Here is an 18,593-nt window from a genome sequence, read left to right as displayed (position 1 = left end):
TATAAAATTGAAGGTCATTTCAAAACAAGTATGAATCTAAGTGTCCATTCATTTTTTAATTAGTTTAAGATAATAAATAAAGCAAACCAGACTCCACTACGCACTTGTATTAACTATTGTTCTGCACCATTACAAGAAATTTGAGCGGCATTATATTTAATTAATGCATTTTCAATGCTCAGCGGCTTTATTTGAATATTATCTAATCAATAGACTATAAAATGATCGTTATTTTGAGCATATCAACAATCGAGGAAGTAACAAAATAATAAAATACCATTTTTATATGATGTAATTGCATTGTGTAATTTGATTTTAATTATAGATGTTTGCGATGAAATTGATCCGCTTCCCAATGATGATAATCCAAACGAAGAAGAGGAAGATAGGTTGGAAAATGAAAATTCTGGTAGGAAGATGGATTACCTTTCCATAAATGTAGCAACTGTTGCGTCTAGGCCAAATAATGGGTAATGATAATGATATTTTTATTTATATTAAATATAGTATTGATAATGAAATATTTATTATTTAACTCCTTCGCTACGAGAGTGTTTTCAGTAGCACTACAGAACGGATAGACACAATAATATATTTTAAGATTTTTCTTGATAAATTAAAAATTGCGCCTTTGATAAACTAAAAACTACAACAAAAGTTAAACATTTCCAATAGTTTAATGCATAATGATAAATTTTGAAGCAATGTCCGAAACGCTAAATGTCGTCTATAGACGACATCTGTACACACATCATGCCAAGCGGATGTCGTCCATGGACGACATTAGTATGCACAAGTAGTCAAATGAATGTTGTCATTAGATTATACATGATCCATTGTTATGCAGTATTAATGCAACCAGATATACAAGTGACTTCCTTTAAGAAAATCATTAATGTTGTTTTGCCTGATATTTAAATACACTCAAAATTACCTATTATTTTTGAGTAAAGAGCACAATTTCTAAAAACATAAGTATTACTTGAAATTAAATTTTAAAGTTTATGCTGTGACTAACATATTTTCAAATATTTAGGCAAAAAGCACAATTTTCTGCACCCGCAAATAGAGATGCTTCTACTGTTGAAGGAGATTTGGATCAAGACACAGATGAAGTTACTGGTCACAGAAAGGTAAGATATTAATTTCAATTGATGATTTAATGATATTGAATTTCAATTGATGATTTGATGAAATTAAAAAAAAAATTCAAATTTATAATTTGAAGCAGGTTACTCCACCATAGTTTTTCAAGCCCTTAAAAAGTTTTGCTTAAATATTTTAGATAAAAATTTCAGATTTTTAATATTATTTTATTTCTTTAGCTGAAACCTTGGATAAAATCTTTAAAAATAGGCCTATTACTGGGATGTTGGTTATTGTTCACCGCAATACTGATGACGAAAAATGAAAGAGTTGAAACTCTTAAGCAAATATCAATTCCAGTAGGAAAAGTTCGCAGTGAGTATTGATCGGTTGCAACCTTGTGCAAACAATATTATTTAATTTTTACATTATTTAATTCTTCAAATCTTTTGTTACAGGTTTCATTTTGCCAGAGAGATTGAATGGTGCCAGATTACAAATAGAACTATCAGGAGCATTTTTACCTGAGCATTATGGAAATTTGTCGATTAATTATATTGAACTATGGTTGGAAATTTTGGAGGTTTCTCAAAGTGTGGATCCTGCAAATGCATCTCACTTGAAAAAGCACGAAGTTCTATACATACATGTAATATATGTTAAAATATAATATAATACCTTCAACTTCATATAATATTAAGAATCATTCTTATAGTCAATATTTAAAAGAATCATGTTATTTAACATGATGTAAACTGTTATTAATTTGGTTAAACTTCTGAACAATATTTTATGTTTTTAACTGCACGGCACTATTAATAAGATGACCATATTTTTTTGAAGTCAAAATCGGGACGGTAATTTTTAGTTATGCTAATTCAGGACGGGAGGGGGGAGGTGTAGTGAGCTTTAAAATACTGAATCCATTTTAAAAAAATAAATTTTTACATGAATCAATTTTTTTAAAATCAGAATTGCAGACTTTTAGTAAGAACTTTATTATTCTATTAAATGTAATACTTTTTTATCATTTTCTTATTTTATATTTTTCTATCTATACATTTTTTTTTGCTTATGAGCTTTGTATAAAATTATATTCAATTTTCTTCATGGTTAATTTGAAAAAATTAGCACTTGTTTGTTTTCACAATTTTTGTTCATTTACCTACAATTTTCAAAAATGCGGGACAAAAGATTGAAATCCGAGACAAATTTTACTATTTAACTACTAAATATCTCAAGGTGGAAATCCGGGACGTATGGTCACCTTACTATTAAGTACATTTAAATTTCCCAGTTTAATTATCTTTACGAGATTAAGATTACGAGAAATATTTTTTATCATTGGCATTAACACGTTAATCGCCATGTCAGTCACATGCCTGAGGCTATGGAGTGCTACATTAGGCATAGGCAATTTTGTAGTATCAGAAATAATATTTTAATATATGTCAGCCATATATGTGCCGCATAAAATTGTTTTTCCAAAATTTTGGCCAAAACAAATTTTTTATTGAATACTTTTATTGAATATTAACGATCGTTTTATTGAATATTAATGATTATTTCAGAAAAAAATATACATGCCTCATTATAACTTAATTAGATAATTTAGTTAAAATTGTATCAAAAAAACTCAATGTATTCAATAAAAAATTTGTTTTGGCCAAAATTTTGGAAAAGCAATTTTATGCAGCACATTAATGGCTGAAATATATTGAAATATTATTTCTGATACTACAAAATTGCCTATGCCTAATATAGAACGCTATAGCTTCACCCAAATATGACTAACATATAATTTATCTGAAAAAATGTCGAATTGATCTGGAAAATGTCGTTATTTGAGTTGTTCTTCCACGTATACATGGGAAGTGCTTGGAAAATATAAATAGAACAAACCGAATTTATTTGTATAAATATTATTTTTATAATTATCAATATTATATTTTGCAAATATTGATTGATGACAAGCAACATACATTACAATGTATAGTTTGCTGGAAGTCAGCAAGTGCAAATATTTAATTAAACCCCGGAAAATTACTTGACGTAATAACGTCATTTATAGAACATCGTTTCATTAACATTCAAATATTAGTTTAACTTTCTTATTAACATAACTAGTTTAGGCTAATAAGCTATACATTAAACTAGCAATTTCTATTTATAATTTAATATTTATGCATCAGTTGATTACATGTAAATTGTTTGTTTGTAGAACATTTCCGATGCGTCTTTCTGGCGCCTGCCAATAGTCTCCGAAGATCTGTTCGATATTGTGCCAGAACTTACCAGAAGGCGCGTCTTCACTTTGGGAAGTTACCCGTCCAGGAAGATCCCAGACAGCGTCGCCCGTGTTCGAATGCGCACCAATGCCGAGGCCAATTTTCCTCTCAGCATCGGATACGATGTCAGCCCCATCGACATGGATGATGGAGTTATTTACGCCGCTGTTGTTCTTTTGGGGCTATATATTTTGATTGTGTTTGAGGTAATATTTTGTTGTTAATTTGAAAGTGGCATTGTGCCTTAAAGCAAGTTGCATGAACTTCCCGAAATGTCTAATAATTGACTTAATTCACCGAAATTAGGATTTTGGATATTGAGATAAAATTTTCACCAATTTATTTCGAAAATAGTTTTTGCTTTCGCTTTGTAAACCATTTTTGCCATTTTAAATTTGTATTTTTCCAACACATTTAAATTATTTGTAATTATACTAAATATAGTGCACAGACTAGTGTACTTTCATATCCAAAAATTGTAGCTTGTCATTCCAAATTTTAACTAATTTATATAATTCAACCCATTTTTGAGGAACTGTTTTAGTGCATTAACTTTACCGCCAAAATAACGCTACTAATTTTTTCAAACTTCGATGATTTTTTTAAAGTAAACGGCTAGTCGCAGGGTCATTTTAGAATGTTCTTTAGATTCATGATATCCATCGTCAAAAAAAAAATTAATAAAAATCGTCAAAAAAAACTCAACAATTAATTACAAGAACACGTGCCAGCGGATCTTTACCAAAAACTAATCAGTTCGATTACCAACCAATACTTTTTAGTTTTTGAATTTTTAAAATCGATTCAGAATTGCGGATGAATACTTAGATGAAATTTTGTTTCACTTTTCTGCTATTAACAATGAAACGGCTTGACTGTTTGTAGCGCAAAACTGACAAAAGCTAGTCCTTATCCAGTTACAGCGAATGGCTTTTAAATTTTTGTACTCAGGTCAGCCTTTTTTGAGAAAACGCACCAACAAAATGGCAAAAATCAGCTCACATACACATACACATACTTCATTCAAATTTCATCTCTTGCGATTCAGAATGGCTTGAAATGTCGAAAAAACAAAAAATTTACAAATCGTTTTTTTTATGAAAACATTTTCTCCTTCGGAAAGTTGGTCTTCATATAAACTTATTACGGACAAATTTGGTGATTTTTAAATTTTTTATTCAGAAATTAATTAATTAAAAAATTAAATAAAATAATATCAACCCTTTCGCTGCTAGCGTCGTCCATAGACGACATGCTTCCGTGTGTATGAATGTCGCCTATAGACTTCATCTAGTATCACAAATTTGGGTTAACTCATTCTCATTTGAATAATTGAAATATATTATTTGTTATTGTGGTTTTAAGTTTTTTTGAGCGTAAATAAATCATATAAATTTTTAAATACATTTCTATCGTTAATGAATGGAAAATCTGAGAATATTTTTGTGTGAGACAATATTTACTTGGGCGATTTACTGGCTCGTAAAGCAGCATCACTCTTGCGGAAAACCCTCTCACGGCGAAAGGGTTAATAATTTAAATATCTACATGATATTGATCAAATAATTCAAATTTTATAATTAATAATTCCATCAAAAATTAGTTTCTGCTTTTAAAATCTATAACTCGCCTGACTAACAAATTTTATCCACACGTAAATGTATAGTTTCATGTTCAATATTCAGGAGAACTTCTATACTATATTTATTGGATAAGTAACACTTCGATTTTGATGAATTTGAAAATAGTTAGTTTTTTTGTAAAGCTTATCTTGTTATGCTGATCATAATTCTTTTGCGTCTTTTCAATTAGTATTGCAAATTATTACTGTAGCAATTTTACGATGTTATAAAACCCACATATGACCTCTTATACATTACTTTATATGTAATTCTGTCTGGCTGAAATTGCAATAAAATAGATTTATTAGTAAAATGCTAAACATGGTTGTCACGTATTTTTTAACTGTTGATGATTTCATTTATCATAAACTTTAATGATTTGGATATCCCTCGTTTAACTTCCATAAACATAATTTGAAATGATTTATTTAGTTATAAAACAAATAGCTAAAATAATCATTTTGATTATTTTTCTGTATCTAGTTGAATCTCAATTAATTTAGTTTAATCGTAGCTAAATAAATGCTGGTTTATTGACGTGCTTTAGCTTTAATTAGAAAATCACTCACTAAAGTTTTTTTTTTCTCTTAAAATAGTAGCTTTATTTAAATTTAATCATGACAGCTTATAAAATTAAATCATTTTGTTTGCTATTCATCAATAATTAAAAAAAAACATTGAATCGAACCATTATCGCAATTCATAAAAAGGCTCCTCGATTGCATTATTTAAAATTTCTTTGAACGCAGTGAAATGTTTGGTAAATCGACAACCAATTAAAACCAAACTAACAACAACAACCTTACCAATCATTTATAAAATTATTTAAATTAAATACTAGTTGGAAAGATATTCTTTTTATTCAATATAGAACTATGTTGAACTCTACACTTATCTACATTGAATCGCTACTTTTTTCTATCAAGTGGATAATAATGTATTATTTATTTATGCTAATTCTAAATTTTCTATTATTCTCAGATTGTTCATCGTACATTTGCTGCAATTTTGGCATCAACAATGAGCGTTGCTATTTTAGCAGCATTGAATGAAAGGCCAACAATGTCGGAGTTGATTTCTTGGATTGATGTAGAAACCCTTCTTTTGCTTTTCTCAATGATGGTTTTGGTCGCAATCTTCTCAGAAACCGGTATTTTTGACTTTTTGGCAGTTTACGCATACAAGGTAAAATATTCGATCGATATTGTTCTGATAATTTGAAAAGAATTATGGTTGATAAAATAATAAATTGCAGATCACATCTGGAAGAATATGGCCATTGATTAACTGTTTATGTCTCTTCACGGCGATAATGAGTTCTTTCTTGGATAATGTCACAACCGTCCTGCTTATGACACCAGTTACAATAAGGTGAATAAGGATAATTGAAATACTTTTATGCAGTATCATTACCTAGATTCTAGGTAATGATACGAGAATAACACTTAGTTACAAATTTATCACATTGTTTAAATCAATAAAAAATTACAATGTTTCATAAATGCTAATATGTGTATTAGATGTTTGTTTTGTGATATATATGTATGAATGTGCCATTCTACGAATATAAAATTATATTTATCACCACAGGTTATGTGAAGTCATGGAACTAAATCCGGTACCCATCTTGATGTCCATGATAATTTACTCAAATATTGGCGGAGCTTTGACACCAGTTGGCGATCCTCCAAATGTTATTATCGCTTCTAACAGTCACATTTCACAGAACGTAAGTTTTACATTTTCTTTTAAATAAGACAATCATCAATAAATATAGCTTTGGATGTATATAGATATAATTATTTCATTTGTTTTCATTTTTAGGGCGTTAACTTTACTACTTTCACCATGCACATGGCAATCGGAGTGTTACTAGTTATGGTTCAAACGTATTTCCAGTTAAGATTGAAATTTAGAAACATCAACAATTTGAGATTTTCTGAACCTCACGATGTTCAAGGTATGTATAGTATTTGATAAGTTACTTACTTAATACAAGTTTTAATGTCTCAAGGATATATTTTATTATTTTTCTTTTTTAGAGTTGAGACATGAGATTGCAGTCTGGCAGAGAGCAGCAGCTTCACTATCCAGTTACTCAAAAGACGAAGATTTGGTCAGAGAAACTTTAACCAAAAAAGTACAAAGATTATTAGCCCAATTAAAGAAAAAATTGCTTAGTGGAAGTGTACCATTTGAAAGCTACAAAGCTAACCTGGAAGAATTGCAGCAGAAGGTAGTAAATCTTAATTGACATATCTGCAACTCATTTTTCTATTAGTATAACATATGTTATATATTTTTTTCAGTATCCAATTCGTAACAAAGTATTGCTCGTCAAGTCAGGCATAACTCTTGTGTTCGTCATCAGTTTCTTCTTCTTGCATTCGGTACCAGAACTGCAAAGATTGTCTTTGGGCTGGACAGCCTTATTAGGAGCACTACTTTTGCTAATTTTGGCAGATAGGTTAATATATTGAATTATATTATAATTTGCAAGTTTTTGTTCTTTCAATATGAAATTTTACAAATAATTTTGCGATCCTATAGGGAAGATATGGAGTCAGTGTTGGCAAGAGTGGAATGGACAACGTTACTTTTCTTTGCTGCATTATTTGTTCTTATGGAGGTAAGTTGAAAATATGATGTAAATAATGCACAATAAGTATAGAAATTTATAATATAAATTATTTGTCTTATCTTAGGCGCTTTCAAAACTCGGTCTAATTGATTGGATAGGAAAACAAACTGAAGCAGTCATTCTTTCAGTATCTGAAGAATCAAGATTGGCAGTCGCGATATTGTTAATACTTTGGGTAAGACAAATTACTAATGCCTAATTTATCATCATATTCTTACATATTATTTATTCGAAATGTATTGTTCTTTAGGTTTCTGCCATCGCTTCTGCATTCGTCGACAACATTCCTCTAACGACAATGATGGTCAAAATCGCGATCTCTTTAGCGGAAAATGAAGAATTAGGCTTACCATTGCAACCTTTAGTTTGGGCACTTGCTTTCGGCGCCTGCTTGGGAGGTAACCGATAAAATATTTTTTTGTTTATAGTTACAACAATTTGTAATGATCGAAGTTGAAACATCTTTTTACATAATTAACTGAATACTATAAGTTATAAATTTTGCTTTTAGGCAATGGAACATTAATTGGAGCTTCGGCTAATGTGGTTTGTGCCGGTGTAGCCGAACAACATGGTTATAGATTTACATTTGTCGAGTATTTCAAGTAAGTTTTCTGGACCTTCTTGTTATTTTGCTAAAGTTGTTTGCGAGGAAAGATTGATGCGGGTCTTTTTATCTTGTATTGCAATTTCATGAAAAACTATTTTTACCATTTCTATTAGGTGGTTTTTGAGTAAGGAAGTACATTCGAAAGATTTCTACAAACATGTATTAAGATATTTACATAGGTAGTAAAGTAATTGATGATCTTATCTAGGCAAGCTTATCTAGTTCTTATCTAGATAGGCCGACTGCTTCTATCTTTGACATTAGTTCAAATTGATGGCAGACATGATGGCATTCAGTGAGCTATCCAATAGCGGTACTGAATGATTGGAGGGATGTTTTAGTATTTTTTAATCGACATAAAAAATTCAAAAAAAAAAAAAAAAATTACATCTCTGAACTACAAATAAAATTTTTCAATAATTAAACTCTTGATAAATTTTAAGCAGGTGTCGACACATTGGATGTCGTTTATAGATGACACATTGGTAGTCGGCATGTGTATGTCGCCTATAGTTTATTGTAAAAGGGTTAAAAACTAATTTGAATCCATTTGGCTAATTGTTCTAATGATCATCTTCCAAGCGTACAACAATATTCTTCTTGTTTTATGGGAAGAAGACAAAATTTATCTATGAGTTATAATTAAGGTGACCATTTTCTTTTAAATCAAAACCGAAACGGCAATTTTTAATTATTCGAACGGTTCTTTAAAATAACAAATGCTATTCAAGGATACAGTGAAAAAAGCTTTTTATATAAATCATTTTTTAACTTCTCGTAGGGTGAGTTATAGTAATCGCAAAAAAATCGAAAATGAAAATTTTTATATATCTTCACGTTTCAATGGTTTTTGAACAGTTTTGCATACCTTAGAAAAAATTGATGTACGTGTGTGTGTTTGTAAGCGGATAAAAATTTTCGTCGACGATTTCGGGAACACCAATCAACCGATTTCAATAATTCAAAAAATATTCGATTCGTATTGATAAGGGGAGACGTGCTAAAGTTTTTGGCGAAGGCAGGTCTCGCTGTTCCAAATATACGGGGCAAAAAATGCCAAAAACGGTAACTCGGTTTTTAAGAAAACACACGGTTCGATGTTAATAAATCAAAAATTTTGGAAAGGCAGGATCAGCGGTTATGGACTCTCAAAAAAAAAAAAAAAAAATAAGTTAGAAAAATGTCATTTGGCGGTCAAAAATGTTTTGGACATATGTACATCAAATTATCAGATATTTTATAGAGATTTTAATAATGTGTACACATTTTGAGTAAATTTTTTGGGTTCCAAACAAAAGTTCCAGCAAATTGCCTTAAGGCACGATGCCATGCATTCCGCTAGTTATTAATCAAAATTGCTAACATTTGTATGTATATTTTTTTTTGCTCAAAGCCTTGTTTGAAATTTTATTCAATTTTCTCCATATATAATTTGAAAAAAATAGCACTTGTTCGTTTGTTTACATAATTTTTATTAATTTTGATTTTAATTGAGCAAAAGATCTAAATCCGGGACAAATATTGATTTTAGAAAAACCCGGGATACAAGTTGGAAATATCCGGTGCTGTCTCGGCCAAACCTGGACGTATCTGGTCACCTTAGTTTATAATATATATTGAGATTTGTTAAGTCAATGACATTAGATTAATTTTTCAATATTTTTTATTGATATAAGAAGTTAATGAGTATTATTGTATAAAATTTCAGAGATTACTAACTTGTTTATTTTTTTCTAGGGTCGGTTTTCCAGTTATGATCGGCAGCATACTAGTAACCACCGTGTACCTTATGATCGCCCACGTCGCCTTGCAATGGCATTGATGTCACATGTACCTGAAATTACAATTAGGTTTTATGAAATATTGTTTATAATTTAAGACACCCAATATTAATGCAATAATTGCAAACATGAGTAACGCACATTTAATGAGAATTGCATTTGATTCACTATTAAATACAGATTTTGACAAGCATTAGAAAAGAAAACTATGTTTTGAATAAGTTTATGAACATGAATTTATATAGTATTCGAAACATGTTTCAATAAATTCATCAAATACGCTTTAGGTGAAATAGCATATTTTTATGAGTATAGTGTATATTTTCTAAAACAAAATACGAGATTGGATGTACTATATTTTTAACTAAAAAATCATGTGTGCAATTTTATAATATTAAAAAAAAATCGAATTGCCTTAGTGTTCGTTCGCGAATATTAAACTGAGGTATAAGTATTAGTGAGTATTAAATTAAAATCTTAGAAAATTGTTCTTCGTACAAAAATAATTACACATCACTTTGTTGCACGTGAAATATTGTTCTTAATAATAAATCTGTTACTACAAATCTAATAAAGTTAATGTATAAACTAATACGAATCAAATCGTGGTAAGCACGTTACCATATCTAAAATATTTTTGATAATGTATATAATTATAGATCTATAAAAAATCATTGATAGTTTTTGAAGACAAAATGTAAAATTATTTTAGATGCATTTAAACAAATTGAAAAATGCATTTTGTCATTTCATTAACATAGATTTCCTATTAGACCATTTAAATAAACAATTGTTTAGTTTGAACAAATGGTGTAGGTGAATTTAATTTAAAGTATTGTAGACAACTAATTAAATTGATAAATAATGAAATGTAATTGTTATAAATCAAAATTTTCATATAAACTTGTATATGTATAATATAGTTTAGCGACATGTTATTTATAGATACGTATATTTTAGTAATTTATGATATTTGAGTTACGTTAATTTTAGAATAATTATTGATATTTTATTTTATCATAATATTTGTTTCTCACTTGCATATGTACATTTTATTTCGAAGATCTTTAACGATCTTGTAAAAGTTCAAATTAAAAAAAACCTCATAAAATTTCGTATGTGATAATTAAAAATATTCAATAAGATAAAGTGAATTCTAAATTTGATGAAAATATATATAATTGGTTACTAGTAATATATATTTTTTTATCAGAAATACTTGTTGTATAGGTAATTTTGTCACTGTAAATAAACAATTTTGAATAAAATTAATTTTATTTTTAATAAGTAATTTTCAATGAAATTTGTTAGATGATTGGAGCAAGAAGATGATTAGATACCGTACCAATTAAATCAGAAATTTAGATGAACATTAAATTAGTATCTAGATTTTGTACAAACAGGTACAGTATTTAAATTATATTTTTTAAATTAAAAACACAATATCAAATCTCACATAAAATTAATTTTGGCAAGTTTTGAAACAACAAATTTGGTTCTTTATATTTAAAATATTTTAAAAGGAATGTTATTTTACAGGGCAAAGTCGTCAGTCAAATCAAGTAGATCATGTGGATATGGAGATAAACCAATATGGTAAACCAAATGTTTCCAATGATTTTTTTGAAATTATTATTTTTATCCCTATTTCTGTTGAAACACATATTCTTCTTATAATTAGTTCTTCTATCGATATCCGACGTTATTTTGAAAAAATAAAATAACACAATAGAGAAGGGGTGTCAACCCCGGAGGGTGGTGGCGGAGTCCAAATTGTTTTCACTTTTGAACTTGAGGGTGAGATGAACTTAATTCCAAAATTTCATGCAAATTGGAGCACAGTAAAACCAAAGCGCTCCATTGACCGGAGGATTCTGAGTTTTTGCATATACGCATCAGGCACTATAATTACAATCGTCAAAGTGAGTCTTTCTCTCGATTTTTAATTTTTTTTTAATGTTAATCATGTTTCTTATCTTGTTTTTCAATCTGCAAATAATATTCTAAAGCTTGAAGAAACTATTTGATTTTCACTTCTCTTCTATTGCCTGAATTACTTCAGGAGCTTCAATTCTCGAACTCATATATATTTACTCAAAATTTAGTATCAAGTTGGAAGGCTTTTCAATATATTTACCGAGTTGTGCCTAATTTGTATTTCTTTAAAATATTCTATTCTTTACACATTTATTATGTAGCTTCGATTAAATACCCAATAAATCAATAGTTTATCCAATTTTAGATGAAACTATTGTTAGAAACAAATGCATTAATGTACGTAACCATTTACCATTACTCAATTCATATGTTTGAAATATGTAGCCAGGCGTATTTAGTTACTGAAACTAGAAAATATTTCTGTACGCAAGAATGTAATCAACCATTGGTGGCGTATTATTTAAAATGATCTTTGAAATTTAATTAATTAATATGATAAAATTTATATGCACATGTATAGGCACAAGTCTTAAATTCTTTTTTTACTTAAGTTCTTTAATTTTTGTATGGAGATAATCATGACAGACTGTATTGAATGTTAACAATAAATGTGTTAAAATGGGTTAAATATAATATCCAAACATTTTAAAAGCTATATCTTTCTTTGCTAATTCAATATAGTAAACACATTGGAGCAGTTTTAAAAGTATGTACCCCAAAATTTATATGAAATCAGATGCGGCTGCTCTGCTCTAAAAGTAAAGAGTTCGCTAAAAATTCGATTTCGTTAAAAATTTTGAAGATAAAAACTACTTAATATTTTTCGAATTTCTTTTTTTTATTTAAAAGCACAATACTTCCGGTTAACAGAAAATAATTCCTCGGCTGACTGCAGTAACCAACACGATGGGTCCAAGTTTGAAGTTTCAATACTATCAAAACGTCAAAAAGTAAAATACTATCTCATCTCTAACAATCTCGCACCTATATACAGTAAACCCTCGCTTTACGCGGCAAGTGCGTACCGTGCAGTATAGGAACCGTGCTATAAGAAACTCGTATTTAACATACAATTCAGACTAATTCGTAGTGCGTTCTATGGAACCTTACATAGTGCAGTATGGGAACCGTGTTATGAGAGACTCAGAGTTGGTACAAATCGCACCATTTTTATCGCGTTGTATGGAGACCAAGAAATACAACTTGAAGTAGGAGAAATACGGACGAAATGACGTAAATGACGTGACGAAATTGACACCTTATTCAAAAATTGGCGCGACGCAGTAATCAGCTCAAACGTGTTCTTAGGCGGCTATTATACAATCAGGCATGTCTAAAAGATAAAAGTCGATAACAAAATTTACAACAATACCCTTTTGCATAACGAACTTATGGGCTGTTGACCAAATACCGTGTAATAAGAAGTCCGTGTAGTCGGAGGGATGTCGGATTTTTAGTTCCGTGTAGTATGGGAACCGTGTACCCAGAGTGCCGTGTAAAGCGAGGGCCTACTGTATTCCTAAACATGGCTACGTTTTTATTTTAGTTATTATGCGCATCTAAAATTAAATAATTTTCATATAAATACCGCAAGAGTTACAACTAATTAATCATGATTAAAATGCTTCACCAGGAATATTCCTATTGTCATTTTTTTACTTTAATTTGAGGTAATGCTTTTGTTTTGCAAAATCGTTATAAGGTCATTTTTGTCCAACGAAGTTCATATAGATTTCTAATTTTTATTACTTCCGTTGCGTGATTCAAACATGTGTGCAATACCGTTCATTACATATGTATATCTTCTATTTGTTGTAACACAATATTTAACAGAATTCAAGTGAAAAATCATTGTTTAGTAACTTGGTGATTTTTTTTATAGATTTTGTGTTACTTACTTTATGCACTTTTTTATATTGAGTGTTAATTACTACAAATTTATCATTGCTTTGCAAGTTTTAATTAATCATTATAATTGAAACACTTTGCAAGTCTATAATATTTTAAATTTAAAATAGGGAAATTCCCTATTTTGGGAAATTTGGAGATTCCCTAAGACTATCTAGGCACTGGATGACTAAGCAAAGTGTTATCAAAATTGCCAAAAAATTCTTTTTCATCAATTAATTACGAACAAACAGTACACAGTTTATTTTTGATAAAATCTAATCAATTATAACTGATATCTTTCAAACAATTTCCGAAAATACTTCAACCAAAGATCAAATTTTGCCTTACCAAATTCACACTCACACTTTACACATTTTTCCGAATTTTGTTCTCAAACAATTCGGAATGACTTGAATTGTCGGCAAAATATTTAAGCATTTAAAATTAGCAAATCGAAATTATTTTCGAACACAAACCTAAATTTTAATTTAAAAATTAAAAAGGATAAGTATTTTAATGAAAATCTCAACTGATTGGTTGCTTTTACTGTTAAGATTTCAGAATTTATGATGGTTAAATGTATTTACATAATTTTTGTTCTAAGAATATTGTTTGTTTTCACACATGATAGTATAGATTATTCTGTACCAAATAGAAATTTTTTGAGAAGATGATAATTATTTTATCTAAACGCTTGCTAATAAAATATATTTATGATAAAACCTCTTATATCTAATTATCTAAATTCAAATTATTCAATGTTTTATATCTGATCAAGACCTAATTTTATTTATACTATTGGATTCATTTTCTTAATATTTAACTTAATTTCCTTGTTATCGATTGTTATGTCCTTAGTACTATAATAAACTTGAATAAAAATCTTAATTCTTAAAAAATATTTGTATTTGACTAGTATTCGACACTTATATTAATTCACATGAATTATAAAATTGGTTAACATCTTAAACTACTTTGCAGGGAATTTTGAAGCAGAGAACTGGTTTGGCACTGTCATCCACAAGAGATACCATCAAATCCAAGTTAATCTGATAAAAGATATAAACAATTGAGCATTATATATGAAAGGCAGGTAGAAAATTATTAAATATGATAAATAGTTATAATGTTATGACTCATTAAATTTTTTCAGGTTTTAAAGTTGCCTATACTCACTGCTGGGTAGGACTGAAGTACTGGAACTTTTAGGTTGTATGTGACTTTATTGTCTTTTTTCAAAGGGCAAGATCCTTCTTTAAGATGTTGGCAAGCATCACTTAGCTCTGGGGGTAATGGGTAAGGAACGGTAACACCGGCAACTTTGGCTTTTACCTACAAAGAAATAATGTATTAACTTATTTTTAAAAGGTATGTATTAATTTACTAGTTTAAGAACTGATTTATTAATATGCTTCAATCATCAAAATAACTGAATAATTTTTCTTGATCTGAATTATTTTGACAGGATTTTATAGATAGCAACCTAAACAAGTATCCTATCTCTATGTGATGAATTTTCATTACTACAATTTCTGCAATAGTGATTATTTTTTATTGAAGCATCAATGTCGGTTGAAAACTATGTCATTACTGCTTGATACCGGATAGTCCGAGGTGGTTATCGGAAGTGGGACCACTGAATCAAATCCCATAACCACTTAGTCACGGCCAAGCTCATAATTCAAGTTAAATGTTGTTATTAGAAATGCTTGTAGTTATATAAATTTAAAATATATATTACGAGTTAAGGTTTTGCTCCAATGATTATAAGATATTACTATTACGTTAATGGGCCGATATTGCCGCACAACAGACCAATGTTATGGCAAGGCCATGTTACGCTCCAACTTCCATACATTATGCTACCGAATCATACTGAACACTGTCAAAATGTCATGTATTTGCTGTTTATTCAGGCGGTTTACACTAAACTGCAACATCACTCGTATGTTGAGAAGGTTTTCTAACTGACAACCTGAGGAAAACGCCTGACTGTACAGCAACCACTTGGGTTTTGTCAATATTTAGAACGAATTAGTATGGAAAGTTCTTCATAACATAGTCTTGCCATAACATTTGTCTGTTATGGTGCAGAATCGGTTTAAATAGATAAGTTTAAATAAATAAGTTCTACTTTTTAAAGCACATTATGTATTTTTATATAAAAAGATTTATTCATGTAATTTATGTATTTTTTCAAATTTTAAATATTCATTTGATTGTATTGAATAAATAAATTGCAAAAATAAAAAAAATATTGTCAAAATATTTAAATACCAGTAGTAGTTCTCTTACACATTCAATTAGACCAATAGCCCAATAAATTCGAAATTTTATTTAGGTTTTTAATACGAACTTTTAAATTTTTTATCTTACTTATCTGGTTTCAGAGTAGCAGAATCGGCAGAGACAGTAAATTTAACATCAGTCAAGAGGTGCTTCCACGAACTAATGGACAAGGTAATTTGTCACATCCTTCGACGTCAACACTGGTTGGCAGAGGAGCTCCATTATCACCTTCAAGAGGTAATAATAAATTGATACATATATCTTAAATTTTTGACTTGATGGAAGACCAATATCAGCAACAAAATATTACCCACAAATAGTTGTAAGAAATTTTGAAGACAATATAACATTTTTTTTCCATTATTTTACATTTTTGTAGCAAACCAGAAACAATATCCTATCTGTGCATTGCAAAAATAAAATTTCTACATCAGAATTTAACTATGTATGAATCATTAATTCATATTTCCCTAAACAGATTAGTAAAATACAATTAATATAGTTTTAATTAAATTAATATCTATGTCAATTTTTTTAAGTTCAAGAATGATTGACAATACACGATTAATCAATGAAATTAAGTTATTACCCAAATAAATCGAGTCGTATCAATAAAATTAGGTTTTAATCAGATATAAAGTTTATTATAATTTGAATTCAGATAACCAGATATAAGAATTTTTTATCGCAATGTGATAAAATCTACCATAAAATTTTTATTAGCCAATATGTAGATAAAGTGATTATCAGTTTGTGCAATTTTATACTAAAAAATTATTTTTTTTTGAAATTTATTCAGTTGTCACAATACTTAAACTCTACTTTTTAATGAACAAAATTCTTAGAACAAATTTGAATTGTTAACATTAAGTTAAGTTAAGCCATAAAGTACCAAATATTATTGATTAAATGACAAATTTTAATTCAACTAAAGAACATTTTATATAAAATTGAATATATATTCAAATATCGAAGCATTGACGTAAAAGAATTTGCTAACATCACTAATTTAAACATTATGCAAAAATTACAAAGCGTAAATGGGCGCCCAATTTTGTTTACAATGCCAAAAATTTACATAAAAATAAATTAATTTCAGAAGACTTTATCAAATAAAATAAAAATCATTTTGCTATGTAATGATATTAATTAATAACTTTTTAATTGATTGAACCGTGTTCTTTGATAATGTAAATTATGATCAATAATATTAAAATGAAACAATCTACCACTCATATTTATATCTGTCGACAGTTTTTTATTGTACAAATATAAACTATGTATTCTTATAATATTTAAGTAGTACAAAATCATAAATTAAACTCGAGACTATTGGCGACGAAATTGGTGAATTTTTTTATTCATATGAAGATTTTATTGAAAACAAATAAGACGGCAATCTAGCAAAAAATTTTATCATAATATTTTTATTAGTCACTGATTGCTCAAGTCAAATTGGACCTTTGTGCTCCGCCCTACCCAATTTCAAGTTTTTGTGGTATAATATTAGTTTAATTTTTTATACAGGTTGAATAAGACAAACCTAATTTATCAGTACCAGTTTTCAAAATTTTGTAATAATAAATAATAAGTGAATGTAATTTAATATTATCATATACTAATACTAATAATAATAAATAATATAATAATAAAATATAAATAATGATAATAATAATGATAAAATAATAATAATAATAATAATAACTAATTATAATGAATATAATAAATATTAATATAATAAAATGTAATAATAAATAAGTCGCCAGGCGGCCAAAACAAAAACATTAATGGTGAAAAATATGGCGCTATTTTTTTTAAAGATAGAACTTTTTTTATAATAATAGTTTTCTACTTACATTTGCAATAGTGGTAGCTTGTACAGCAAAAGGCACAATGATAGCCAAAACAATCAAGGCACCATTTTGAAAATTAATACTGATTTGTCAAAATGAAGAAATGATTATTGAATCACTAAAATGACTATGACCTTCTATAGATTTTTGACAAGGTTTATATTCAACTTTATTAAATTTATCTCTCTTATCATTAGGCAACTATCTATTTTCACGTGCTTGCATATTTCTTTAACATGCGTTTCTGATAATCTTTATATTGTTTTTTAAAACTTAGGCCAGGTGTTGCAATAATAAACAAATTCATCCCAGGGTTCAATTATTAATTGGAATGAGGCACTCTAACATAATCTTTATAAAAGATTGGAAAATTTAAATTAATTAATTAATCTATGTATACGCAGAAAGAAAAAAATGCGATATTTGAAAAATTTAAAATTTAGCAAAGATTTATAGTTATTAACAAGTACAGTAGCTAGCCTCAAAACTCCGCGGGTAAAATAGTCCAACTCAAAATCAAATGAAGTAAGGATTTCTTAGCAACAATATATGAAAGTACAGGGCAAAAAATGTGTAACAAGTCATTACCTCAAAT

At 28.6% G+C, this 18,593-nt stretch overlaps 2 protein-coding genes across 2 annotated transcripts; one reads left to right on the top strand and one right to left on the bottom strand.

Moving 5' to 3' along the window:
- Positions 1-325: 325 nt before the first annotated feature.
- LOC113381922 (P protein-like) lies at positions 326-10,362 on the top strand (the record flags this gene model as incomplete). The annotated part of the gene is given in 16 exon segments (XM_026620567.1): positions 326-470; positions 1,037-1,133; positions 1,326-1,461; positions 1,545-1,735; positions 3,308-3,580; positions 5,978-6,181; positions 6,252-6,367; positions 6,587-6,725; positions 6,821-6,956; positions 7,039-7,232; positions 7,306-7,463; positions 7,547-7,625; positions 7,702-7,812; positions 7,888-8,035; positions 8,149-8,242; positions 9,985-10,362. Coding segments are annotated over 16 exon segments (2,306 nt in total), but the record flags the coding sequence as incomplete, so codon positions are not given.
- A 4,382-nt stretch (positions 10,363-14,744) lies between these two features.
- Positions 14,745-15,188, bottom strand: LOC113381923 (NPC intracellular cholesterol transporter 2 homolog a-like; the record flags this gene model as incomplete). Its single annotated transcript, XM_026620568.1, has 2 exons — positions 14,745-14,905; positions 15,033-15,188. Coding segments are annotated over 2 exons (240 nt in total), but the record flags the coding sequence as incomplete, so codon positions are not given.
- Positions 15,189-18,593: the final 3,405 nt, after the last annotated feature.

This window comes from Ctenocephalides felis, unplaced genomic scaffold (genome assembly GCF_003426905.1).
Source record: "Ctenocephalides felis isolate EL2017-DRISC unplaced genomic scaffold, ASM342690v1 CF-g0.4_SCAFFOLD_03202, whole genome shotgun sequence".
Classification (NCBI taxonomy): Eukaryota; Metazoa; Arthropoda; class Insecta; order Siphonaptera; family Pulicidae; genus Ctenocephalides; species Ctenocephalides felis.
The sequence above is the reverse complement of the archived record's forward strand: the minus strand, read 5'-3'. Positions and strand labels throughout refer to the sequence as shown.